At 46.1% G+C, this 13,141-nt stretch overlaps 1 protein-coding gene across 1 annotated transcript; it reads right to left on the reverse strand.

Annotated features, from left to right (window-relative positions):
* Window positions 1-309: 309 nt before the first annotated feature.
* LOC125730691 (splicing factor U2AF 65 kDa subunit-like) lies at window positions 310-9,036 on the reverse strand (the record flags this gene model as incomplete). The annotated part of the gene is given in 12 exon segments (XM_049005818.1): window positions 310-511; window positions 513-556; window positions 745-831; window positions 924-1,046; window positions 3,997-4,076; window positions 5,304-5,442; window positions 5,530-5,646; window positions 5,997-6,148; window positions 6,397-6,470; window positions 6,848-7,020; window positions 7,394-7,398; window positions 8,988-9,036. Coding segments are annotated over 12 exon segments (1,245 nt in total), but the record flags the coding sequence as incomplete, so codon positions are not given.
* Window positions 9,037-13,141: the final 4,105 nt, after the last annotated feature.

Raw genomic sequence — 13,141 nt, forward strand, 5'->3', positions numbered from 1 at the left:
GATTGTCCGTCGCCTATCTGAACCAATCAGATTGTCCGTCGCCTATCTGAACCAATCAGATTGTCCGTCGCCTATCTGAACCAATCAGATTGTCCGTCGCCTATCTGAACCAATCAGATTGTCCGTCCGCCTATCTGAACCAATCAGATTGGGTCCGTCGCCTATCTGAACCAATCTGATTGTTTTTCTTACACAAAAAATTATTCCGTTTTCAAAACACTTTTGTGCAAGAAATGCTCCCATGAGCCTGTGTTTAGTGGCCTACAGAGGTCTTCTTTTTTGCCACTGGTACAGGAGAGTACGGGGTCCCACCTTGCCACAGCCAGGCACCTCCACGCTATCGACGGGCCGCGGAATCTCGATGGAGCGCACGTTGCCGTACTTGCAACACTCCTCCCGGATGTCCTCCAGGATCTCCTCGTAGTCCTCGTCGTCCACCAGCTCCTCGGGCATGACCATGTTGAGGAGGCACAGCACCTCCGTGGGCATGCCGGAAGCTCTGCAGCCGCTGCAGCCCTGGAACCTGCAGCGTCACCGGCGTCTCGATGATGGCCGTCTGTCCCGGGGGGGGCGACAAGAGTGTCAGATACCCCCTGATCGTCCAATCGTCTCGAGTAACAGCGAGAAATTTACATGGACCCAAATAAACCCAAGAAATAGGGGCATTAAGCTCCTGGGAGGCACCCAGGAACCAAGTTGGGTTTAGGACATCAGAAAGGCGGCAGCCGAGGGCAAATACTCAACAGCGTTGGCATTCTTAGCCCCCACGCTTGCCCGCTGGACGATGAGCTTCTTGTCTCCGAGCTGCATGCCATTGAGTCCAGCCACGGCCTGCGGGATGCATCCCACACAAGCGTCAGCAATTCCATCCGGAAGCCCCGAGTCACCCCAGACCTTCCAGCTGCTGCCCCCACCTCACGCACCTGGTCAGTGGCACTGATGTCCACGTATTCACAGAAAGCATAACCCTTAGACAGTGACGTGGCACTGTCCTTCACAAGGTTGAAGGCCTTAAGAGGTCCGAACGACGTCAAGAGTTCCTTCACCTGGGCAAGAGGAGGGGAGACGCGGGGGGGGCGATTAGCCCGACAGTCCAGGCACGGCGCCTCGCTAGAAATGCTAATCTTAACTGTGGGAGAAGCAGCATGTTAACTTTGCAAAACGGACATGAGGAAACAGTGAAGACATCAGGAAAATGGCTTTTATGACAAGTGGCTCGACATTACGGTGCAACTACTAGAGCTCAAAGCCCCCTGTGCCCTTTCTGCATGACTTACTTACTGGGAGCGTACAAAAGTAACTATTTTGATTCTTGTCAATGAATGATAACACAGATTCCCCCCCCCCCCCCATCCTACAGCATATACAACACAACTGATTCCTAATCAAGTTTCTCTGATAATTCCAACTACGAATTTTGAAATATGGACCGAGTTGCATCTGATTTTAAGGGCCACAATAATTAAGCTAGATGGTATATAAAAAAAAAACTAAATAAAAACAGCTAATTATATGTTTAAGTGTTCCATGTATACAATGTGGAGGGGGGGGGGGCGACTCGGCAGAACACAAACCCAGCCGAATCACTGACTTCCTGTTCTTAAAACCAAGAACCACATTGTGCAGTTAATTAGAGGGACAAAGCCTACAGGAGATAAACTCACAGGTAAAGCTAAGAGCCGCCACAGGGTCCTGCTAAAGGGGGCCACGGCTTGAAGCCAACAGGACGAAATAGCTCTGCTAACATCATTCCTCACTTATTCTACAGGAATCTACTGTAAAGCCGCATTAACCACTGACTTCAGAAAGGAGTCACCTGGGACACTGGCAGCCACAAGAGGGCGCTACCTCCTACCTTCTCTTAGGGGCAAAAAAAAAAAAAAATCAAATTTATACCCTGTGATCAGCATAATAAGTCTCTCCCCAGCCTTCAACCCCCAAAAAAAGGACCCCATATGCTTAAGAGCACTCCAGGACAGAGCCCCCCCCACAGGGGCAGGCCGTCGACAGGGAGGATATCCGTGCGAGGGACGGAATGTCTTACTTGCCTTGTGTTACATGTTGGCATGGCAGCAGTAGGTCAGTACTACTGAACAAATTATGAGCGAAGACTTAACGATCTTACAGGCCCCTAGCTGGGGACAAAGTGGGGAACAAAAATGAAAGAGCTGTAAGTATTAAAGCGGTAGCAGGGACTGCAAAAAAAATGTAAACACCAGGATACAAGCAGCGGTTTCCATTTCACCTGTCTATGGCACATTTACTGGCTTTGACGTGAAATACATTAACAGTTCTGCTGGATTCAAACTCTCTCCCCCCAGTGCTGCTTTGGTACAGCCTTCCTCTTGACTTGATTACATGTGACTCACACTGGATAAGAAAGATTACGATGACAATCCGAAAAGGAGGAAAAAAATCAAAGAAAAACAAACTGACTGCACTTCTCACTTACCTTTCACTGAAACCGCGATCACTATCTTGTGGGCTGAGTCTTGCCATTTTTAACAGTTTAGGCTAAGTGAGTGGGACACCGGAGCTCAAAATGTTACAATGCAGGGGTGGACGCAAAACGTTTTGCGATTAACTTTTGCAAAATAAATAGGTAAACTATTAAATGCCTGTATGGATTATGTCTATAATGGGCCGATTTCAGTGGGGTGGCGATATAGGAAGAAAAAAAAAAAATCATAAAAGATGCTAATGAGAAGTAGAAAATGTCTAAAATGTGACCCTTTCAACACTTTCAGAGTAAGACGACCTCATCTGTGCATGTTGTTATGGTAATATTATCCATCACTGACGTCATAACAGAATAGGGCATGGGGCACGATGTGAAAACTCCAGTGAAGCTGATAATCGTTCACCGGGAAAAAGGTCCGAAGTATTTTCTGCCTTTCGAGTGACACAGCAATGTAGGGAACGATTCTTCCGCAGCTCCCCATCGCTGTTAACGGGATGTGAAGTCATCGTTCTCAGTGTGCGGACATGGACGTGAGACACGGCACGTCTGCGAATACTGAAGCGTTTGGGGACTTGGTCGATCTCCCCCACATTTCAAGCACAGTCTATGGTAGTGTTTCCCAGCCCAGTCCTCGGGGGTACCCCCCCGGTCAGTCCACGTTTTTGCTTCCTCTCAGCACACCTGTACCAGGTATTCGGTGTTCCTGATTGGCTGGGAGCTAGGAGGGAGCGAAAATGTGGACAGTCGGCGGTTCCCCGAGGACTGGGATTGGGCAAACACAGGTGTACGGCAATGTGGAGGTATTCGTCAGTTAGGTGACGCGCAGATGACTCGATTTTAAATTTTCATGCAGCAAAACGACGCGGCTGATTCATCCGACTAACACTCAGCAATTAACCCGATATACAAATATTCCAGGGTACCCAGCAACAGGCAGCACAGGGACTGGCTACGTGACTGGTTTGGCAAGCCGCCAGCTGTAAGGCACGTTTCCCAAAGCCTTTGTTGCTAATAAGGTTATTTGCTAACAACATTAGATAACAACTGAATGGTTCCAACTATGCAAGTCGATAACATGAGGTTTTGGGAAACGTACCTTTTACATTAGCGGGGTCTCAATATCTTCATAATTTACAGCTGGATAAACAATGAGTGTAATGTAACTGTCAACTCATTACCTACATGTCTAATAAATGTTTAATAAATCCCATGAATATCTTTAAAAAAAAAAAAAAAAAACCTCAAATGTGCGGCTATTTTCAGCAGCTAGCTTTAAACATGATGCTGACATTTGACCCCCCAGTATCTTGTAATGAATTTTAAGCGGTGAGGTAACTTTGACAGGCTTTCTTTTCCTACTAATCAGTTACACAGAGACGAGTGTTTATTTTATGTATGTATGTGCGTGCGCGTGCGTGCGTGCGTGCGTGTGCGTGTGTGTGCATGCCTGCTTGAGTTCCACGTGCAGCAGTGGGACAGAAACACAGGAGGGTTGTGGGTCGGCTCCCCGGCGACAGAGACTGAGGGCGGGGTACCTGATCGTCACTGAGATAGTTGGGCAGGCCTCCGACAAAGAGCTTGTGTGGCGAGTCTGGAACCACGGTGGAGACGACCCCTGCAGACAGAGCGGCACGGCGCCCAAAGCCGGCCGATCACAGCAAACCGTCAACATGCCGGATAATGACCACGAGCAAACGGCGCGAGTGAAATAAGCCAACTTCAAATCAGTATGACGTCGTTATCTCCTATATAATATCAGATAAATGTAACTCCAGCAAAAAAATACCTAAATACTGGGGCAGTTTGACGACTGTTTTTTGTCTCTCCCATCTTGCTCTCCATGGGAGATGCTGACACATGCAGCACCAGTCAAAAGTATGGACACACCTGCTCTTAATGCATTTGTCTCTATTTTAGCTGTTATTCACCTTATAGTAAAAGGCCTTTGGGCATGGAAGTTATGCATATGAAGTACTGCAAAGACAAAATTTTTGTCTCTTCAAAATAGGAGCCATTGGCTTCGATGACAGCATTGCGGACTCAACCAGCTAACATATGTACCCACCTGGACCGTTTCTCCAACAGTCCTCGAGTTTCCACAAGTTCTGCGCGCAAGCTGGCTACCTTACTCTTACTCTCATCCAACTGATCCCAAACCAGCTCTATAGAGTTTAGGTTGGGGGGCTGTGGGGACCATCTCTTTCCTAGTTCACAAGGTAATAAGCTACTTGCATAACCTTCAAGGTGGGCTTTGGGTCATTATCTTGCTGAAAAACAAGTCATTTTCAGTAGGTGTGTCCAGAATTTTTAACTAGAATAGGAGCCAGCAACCCTAGAACAATTTGGGGGTTAGGGTCCTTGCTCAAGGGCCCAGTGGTGAAATCACTCTGCCAACCCTGCCAACCAGCAACCTTCTTTTCATGGGCAAACATCACAGAGCCACACAACACCCCTATGTTAACAGTAAGAAGTGAGTGACTGAGCTGTGTGTGTGTGTGTGTGGCTCAGCTGGTTAGGATGCCAGCGTTATCATCAGAAGATCACTGGTTCACATCACTGGTGATCACACCACTGGGCCGGCGAGTTTGCTCTAGGGACAGGCTGACCCTGATTTCTCAAAAAAAAAAAAAAAAAAAAACATTCTTCACTTTGGATAAAACTGTCTGCTAAATATTTACAACATTAAGTAAATAAAAGTGAAAGTCTCCCTCTTTATATGACAAGACATCCGCAGCTTGCGAAGGACAGTCAGTCCGTAACGAGTACAAAAAACTGGCCTTGCCGATCGGCTCTTCAAAGGTAAATAAAGATTAAGGTTATGACGGCGACAAGCAAAACGGACCTGGTACGTGGAAGGCGGGCTGCTCTGAGATGCCAGGCAGGGGGCGATAGTCGTGGGGCCGCCTGATTTTTAACGACTGACCCTGGAAAATGATGCCGTCGAAGGCCATTGCCTGCGTGGTCTCATCCACGGACCGAAACTAGGGCAGAACGAAGAACGTCGTTAATCAGGGAAGGCTGCGGTCTCCGCCTGGACACAGCAGCCATTAGGCAGGAAAGACTCTTACTTCAAGGAAGGCAAAGTTCTTGTCCTGGTTTATCTGAACAGCGAGGACGGGATTGGTGGGACCTTGACATAAGCCAGCCAATCGCATCTGGGTATTGAAGAAATCCGCCATGGCCTCCTAAAAAGACAGGCAGACACACTGAATGAAGACAGGCAGACGTCTGAAGACATCAAAACAGGCAAACGAGAAAAAAAATGACTGACAAGTCTAGTACATTTATCTATTTATTTTGCGGACACTTTCATCCAAAGCAACATACATTTCATTGAAGAAGCAGGACCAGACAGTTCCTAGAGCAAATAGTGCTTAAGGGCTGCGCTCGGGGGCCCAATGGTGAAATCACTCTGCTGCCCAAGGGATTTGAACCAACAACCTTCTTGTGACCGGCTCAGTGTCCTAACTCACTGAGCTACACATGACACCAGTATGCATGACAGAAGGCAACGCGGGACTTTGCCTGGACTCACCTCCGTCAGGCCGAAGGGGATGTTGCCGACATAAAGCCGCCTGGCCTGCCGGGTCATCTGGCTGCCGACCATCGGCACCTGGGTGGGCGTCACTGCCACGCCGCTGGTGGTGGATGTTGCCAGTAAAGCTATCGTGGGGATCTGCCCTGCAGCTGTGGGGAGGAGAAAGGGCTTCAAGACCCCAACCAGGGACGGCCAGAACATCCGGATCGTCGCCTTCATTTGCTTCTAACCCCTAGGTTTAAGCTCTCTTCACACTGTCTGAAATCATCCCAAGTGTTATTCCCTCTTTGACCAGCAGGGGGGAGGAGGGCACTCCAGAATAAATGCTTTCATTGCAACCAATATACCATAACCTTGCAATACTGAACTAGCACACATGGAAGCGTCGCATCCAAACCTTGCATTGCCTTGTACTGCATGGGGGTGATGTGCTCGAATCCCGGAGGGGGAACATCCCAGTACTTGTATGTCCTTTTCTTACGGCTTCTCCGAGGAGAGTAGCTGCCCAAACACAAAACAGAAGGTTGTTTTCCCCAAACAATACAGTGTAAACACTCAGAATCTGGCAAAAACAAACAGATGGCAGAATGTTTACATTTAACTTTGGATCGCAGGCAGTTTAAGGTCATGAGGGTGTGACCATGCGCCACTTTTTAGGCTGGCTTTGAGGTCCCATCGCTATGGCGGGGGCTACTTATAAACGCCAGTTAAAATTTAATATGGGTACAGTCCCCCTTCCCACCACGAAGAAACCAATTGGTTGATTGTGAAAGAAACTTGTTAAGAGGCCTCAAACCATGCTAGATATCAGCTTCAGTGCCTGTAACCGGGACCGTGAGGGGGGGTACCTGTGCTTCTTGTGCTCGCGTGAGCTGCTCCGTCGGTCACGACCCTTGCGGTCGCGGCTGCTGCTGCGCTTCTCGTGACTCCGCCCCCTGGAGTCCTTGCTCCAGCGGCGGTGCTTCTCGCCACGGCTCAGAGACCGGCTGCGGCTACGCTTCTTGTGTCGCTCCTTCTCCCGCTCTGGGGGACGACACCGTGGTACCAGTGAGACGGTGGGCGGAGCGACATGACTGCCCCCCTACCATCCATTTCGATAAATCCAAGATGTGTAACTCAGAGGGATTATGAATGTGTGTCCGGATGGTTGTGGGTTTGAAGCCCATGAGTCACAGAGTAATCATATTACCAACTTCCCTGGGGTGCTGGATGCTGACTGACCCAGCGCTATGCCTTAAAAGTCACTTACGGAGACCAAGATGTGGTACGGGGTCTAACTCCCCAGTTTCCTCACCAGAATGAAGCACCTCCATTCAATTCACATATTCAATCACACCCTCCTGAAACAAACACACCCATCTCTCAATGGCTAATAATTTCAAGGGCACAAGGACATCCCCTTGAATGTCAGTCTGTTGTGAAACAATAAAAACATAACCAGACTAATTAATGATATAGGAGCACAGTGGTGAGTACAGTTGCCTCACGCCTCCGAGTCTGGAGGCCTGAATTTTGCCTCTGCTCTCTGTATGGGGAATTTGCCTGGAATAGGCTCCAGGGGAGCCTGACTAAGATAACTGGTTGGACGATGGATGGGTAATTAATATCGTTTCAATCTGACAGACAGCACTTTATTAAACTAGCAATAAAATATCACCTTTCTATCCCAGCAGGTCCTTCATATAGAAGCTTAAATAAATCCCTGAAGGTGCAGTTTTCAGTGAAGCATTTAAACGCAGGTGCTGCTCGAGGAATCAGCTTCATGCATCAGTTATAACAGCGTTACGGTAATGCACCGCTGCAAAAGTACAGACACGGAGCGGCCAATGCATCTTACGTAAATCGGTAATAACCAATTACCGCAATCGCAGGCATAGTCAGAGCGCAGATATGAATGACTGGAACTGCTAGTTTATCAAACACGGCGGCACTTAGTGCTCGTCTAGCCGAATCAGGTCGTTTCGAATGACATTTTAGTGATTTAGTGATAAGGAGCTGATATGACAAGATTGCCATTTGATAGGTACATAAATCAATCCTACTTTCGACTCCGTTGTAACGCATGTTGTATATTTCAGTTGCGTTAGTATGGCTTAAGTTTATTCAGTTTACTGGATTCTCTGCACTTTAATGAAGTTATATGTGTATTGTTATATAACTGTACATCATTGTTAGTTACTGCTATCCGCTGTAAAGGTAGATACAGGTGCAAGACTTTGCAATAACGACCTAAAAGCAGTTGTTATGATTCCAGGGAACGCGGCTGATTTTTAGAGTCTATACATCATGAAGAAACGGCGATCGTGTGAGAAAGACTTATTCTGTACGGATGACAGGGCCAGCATTTCGGACCCAAGGGAAAGGCTATTGTGCATCGGAAAGAGACAAAATCATATCATTATATAGAAAACTCGTCGTAGTATTTAAAAACCAAGTAACTAACACTGTTATTAAGTGCGGACTTTAAATCAAGTGGTCGCGGTCGTTTTTATTTGCATAAAACTTTAAACGTGATCTTGAAAATATAACGCTTGCAACAAACATCCATGCATAGTGTGTTACTGCGAATGAAAATACGCGGGTCACAATTTATGATCCAAGTGTATAATGGTAAATAATTAAATAAATAAAACCGCAGGCTTTCACATCGAGTGCACCCCAATAACGTTTCATTGAAATGTCCATGTTATGTACGCCGGGCACTGATGGATGCAGGCCTAGCGATCTCTATAACAATGCCAAGCAAAGAATGTCACTGATTTACCAAAGCGGTCAGTTTTCGGGGATCCTGCGGCAGCTGGGAGAAGAAGAATCGGGCAGGTTTCAGAATCGGCGAGCGCTCGGATAAAAGGCACCGATTTCCCAGCCGCGCTTTTCTTTTCGGAACCAGCAGAAGTGCCCTCCGCACCATCCTCGGCGCTAGGACACGCCGGCCACTTTATTACCCTAAAACAGGGAGCATACACCGATCTTCAAAGCCAAACTTACCTTGCCGATTTTCGCTTAACTGCTTCTCAAACTCATCGAAATCGGACATTTTTCAGTCCGTACTAAAGACGTATTGCAAAATAAGCAGAGGTCCAACAGTAGGCCTTTGAATGGGCTACAGGCTGCATTGGGTTCTGCTGCTTTTTCTTCCGAGTCGCCTGCCCCTCCTCCCCCGAAGTCATCGGCTCTTCCTCGGTTGTATCACACACAGGTTCGGAAACATTCGATGCGCATTACCGTCCCCTCCTGCACTGGAGGGTTAAGGACAACGTGATTATATCGAACCAAAATTGAAATGTGCAAGTTGACTTTCCTAGTTATACGTCTTCATTTTTATTCTGGGTTTAACAACCATGAGTTTATGACGTATTTTACATGATTAGTTGGCGACTGGACCTTATTGTTTATATCTCTTATTAAGGATCCATCCATCCATACATCAATTATCAAAACCACACACTTACAATCCGAGTCTAGTTTCATATGCTGCGCTGCTGAGCGACCCGCAGAATATTATGCATGAGTACAAGTCACAAGCCCCGTTTCCACTAACACGGGGCCGGTTCTAGCTTGGTGCCTTTTGAGACCGAGGCAAAAAGATGCAGACTCTCCCCGTCGGGGAATCGAACCCCGGTCTCCCGCGTGACAGGCGGGGATACTCACCACTATACTAACGAGGAGATGTACGCGCACTACTTTTACATCTTCAAGATAAACAGCGGATGACTACTAACATTTGCGAGTAATCAATGACTGAGCTTCATGTCATGACCATGGTGCTCAAGAGAAGAAAAAATACATAATGTACGTCCACTGATACCAGAACAACCATATAGCTTTATACTAAGACGATGATTAAACGGAAAATTCCTTTACAAAACACTGCCACAAAATCATAGTTTCGCAATATTACATCGTGCAACGGGACACAGTGTAAGTACGTGAAGTCGGTAATTAAATCAAGAAAAAAAAGTGAGAGGAAAAGAATACTTTTCTATTATCATATTTTTCTAACTGGCCAAACTGAGTCATATTTTGATTATACACACTAACAGAAAAACAGTGCAAATCTCCGGTAGTCCGTTTCACTTGCGCTCCGCTATGGGGCAGTAACAAGCAGAGCTTAAGTGTGGAAGGAAAAAAAAAACACAGGACAGCATCAATCCCAACTTCACAAACGCCGGAGATCGAGATGCTGTAAGCATGACAATTAACATCTTTATCCAAGGGAACAGCTGCAAGACACAGATGCCGCGCCTAACAAAGGTAGGATCGATTCCGAAGTTCAGGCATTTACAGACGCGGACTCTTCTGGAGTTGATTTTTTTCGGGAGATACGCATCAACTTCAAAAGTATGAACCGCATTATATCTATATCTGTTATGACGTTGTAGCTATTGATACTGATGCATCACAAAAATAATTTAAATGTTTTTTCATTCTGACATATGTTCGTTCGGACGAGGATTTTATTATATGAGATAAGTTTTAAATGAAAACTTTTTTTAATCTATATGATTAATTCTCGAATCTAAGCCAGACTTCACATAAATCATTCATTCATAAATATAATGGAACATACAACATCCAGGTATCCATGAAATTTATGATCAGGCTATACGTTTGTGATAACAACAAAACAACACAACATGTATATTTACAATATATGGGCCTATTGTTTAATATTGCCTCCAAATTATAGCCAGACAATAACGCAATAGGCCGACATCAAACTATTTTCATGTAAAACAAAAGTGCTGGCAGTTTGCTTGTGCTTACAGACCCCGCCTTGAGCCCATCCAGAAAGATCCCAAAAATAACCGACAAGCAAAGGTTGTAACAATCTGAGCATGTTTAGTTTAATGTAATCAGGAGCCGAATTAATAACGCGAATAAATGATCAAACCGAAAGTCTGTAGTCGGGAATATCCGATAACGTCTTTGACGTGCAGTTAAGATAGTCAGAGGAAAAACCTTGTAGTTTACTTATATATATGCCTAAATATATGAGTGTGTCTCTCCGGTGATTTAATGATGAATATAACGATTACATATCAAATCACACATTAAGCAATTATTATATTACTAGGTTGAACGTTTTCACTATGTCTGTCGTCACCTTGATTTCACGATTTTGACTATTCTTCTTATCCCAGATTGAACAAGTCATTGTGGCGATGCAAGATCCCGACATGGGGATAAAGATGAAGAATCAAAGACTGTTAATCACAGTGATTCCACATGCGATGACAGGTGCACGATACATATTTTACTTTTTAAAAATAATTTTTCGTGCCGCCCGGGTTGTCTTACACCCGGCCGTGCAGTGTCCCGGGGGCCGGGTCCTAATGGTCATTTAAGCCCTTCACAGGAAAGCCCATACATCGGCGGTCTTCGGGAATCCTGTGCATTAAGACTGTCATCGATCTCCTTGCGCTCATATTTATTTATGTAATTTATTTATCGAGTTCAGCGTTTTTGATTTATGACGGCTTAATGCATTTCTCGACTCTAACTAGATGCCTTCCTCGCTATGCCTTCCCAGGAAATGATATCGTGGAGTGGCTAATTCAGAAGTACTCCATCATGGAAGAAGGTAGGGCCGAGAAGTATGTAGGGAAGCGTTACCTGGTGCTCTTATGTGAGGTTAATCGATTGTTTTTTTCCCTTCGTGACGACGATGGCGCCCCTGCTGGCGAAAGACGTCATCAGGTTTTTTTTTTTTTGTAATAAAATAACAGAAATAAACGAGTCTTTTGAATAATAAATACAAATGAAGTAATAGAATTTGTCATCCATACAACAGATTAGCCTAGCTGCATTTATGTGTAAGCATATGCAATTCACGTGTCTGACAGAAGCATGTTCTGTTCCATTGATATTGCTGAGCCTGTGAATTAATAAATGTCAGAATTGAGCTTGTCCATAACATAGACACCCCATTCGCCTGAAGCTTTTGGGATTTTCTTCCCCTGGCGTCAATTTATCTGCTGAATTATTTATCTTTCTGCTGAGAGGCTATTAGTACAAATAATCTGTAGGCCAGTCCCGAGTCGCGCCGCTACGCATGCTGAGCTGTACGGTTTGATAGTCCCGATGCAAACTTCGCTGATAGCCAGAGGCAGTCAGTCATGCCTGGAGAAATATCGCTATCCGTCTCCCTCATTATGCAGTTCTGCAAGACGCTGTTGTCCTGAATTCCCGGGCGATGCAGATGAGGTTTTAAATAGCAAGGGAGCAGATTTCCCTGATTTACAGCCCAGATTGGAAAAGAAGTCGGAATGGAAAGGAGGGGACTTTTAGGCAGTAGATGGCAGATGCATTAACAGACTTGAATGGGCAAAAAACCTGTTGCCCCGGTAAGCAGTTACCCCTCCCTGTAAACACTAGGCTTCCCCCTAGCAGCGCTGTTGCTGCGCCGGTCTGAAACCCCAGGGAGCGCCTGACTGCCAATGGCCGCGGAGGCAGCCGGAAAGTGGAAAGTCCCAATTACTCGTAATTAATTATAGTTCCGATGAGGAATGCACCATCCCCGCGGCTTATTCTGTGCACCATGTCAACGTTTTTTCCAGTTACTTGCTATACCGTAAAATAAAATATAATATGCCTACTCAGTTTCTAGTTATCGTGTGTTCTACTGTATTCCACTGACAAAAATTTAGAGAATTACTATGCCTAAATCTGGGCTACGAGTAGTGGATTTGTTTGAGCTTTGAGTAGTTTACGTGGAAATGAGTGACCACTTTGTGTGTTTTCAGAGGCACTTCATGTGGGGAATCTGATCGTGAAGCACGGCTACATTTACCCCCTAAAGGACCCCAGGACGCTCGTCCTGCGGCCCGACGAGACGCCGTATCGCTTCCAGGTAACCTAAAACCACGGTTTCTTCAGATGGAGGGCAGCGCGAGAGGGTGGTGGCCATGTGGGGGGGCACGCATATCGAAACTATTCGTTGGAGAGACTGCGGAATTACCGTGTAGGACAGTATTTCTCAATCTGGTCCGGGCTCCAGAGCTGAGAGGGTGCAAAAACGTAGACTGTCTGGTAGGGAGCTGGGAGGGAGCAAAAACGTGGATCATCTGTGTGTCGCCGAGGACCGGATTGGGAAACACTGATGTATGAGAACCAATGCCAGTTAAAGTAGCAAAATGCCT

The sequence above is a fragment of the Brienomyrus brachyistius genome, unplaced genomic scaffold (genome assembly GCF_023856365.1).
Source record: "Brienomyrus brachyistius isolate T26 unplaced genomic scaffold, BBRACH_0.4 scaffold1412, whole genome shotgun sequence".
In the NCBI taxonomy this organism is placed as follows: domain Eukaryota; kingdom Metazoa; phylum Chordata; class Actinopteri; order Osteoglossiformes; family Mormyridae; genus Brienomyrus; species Brienomyrus brachyistius.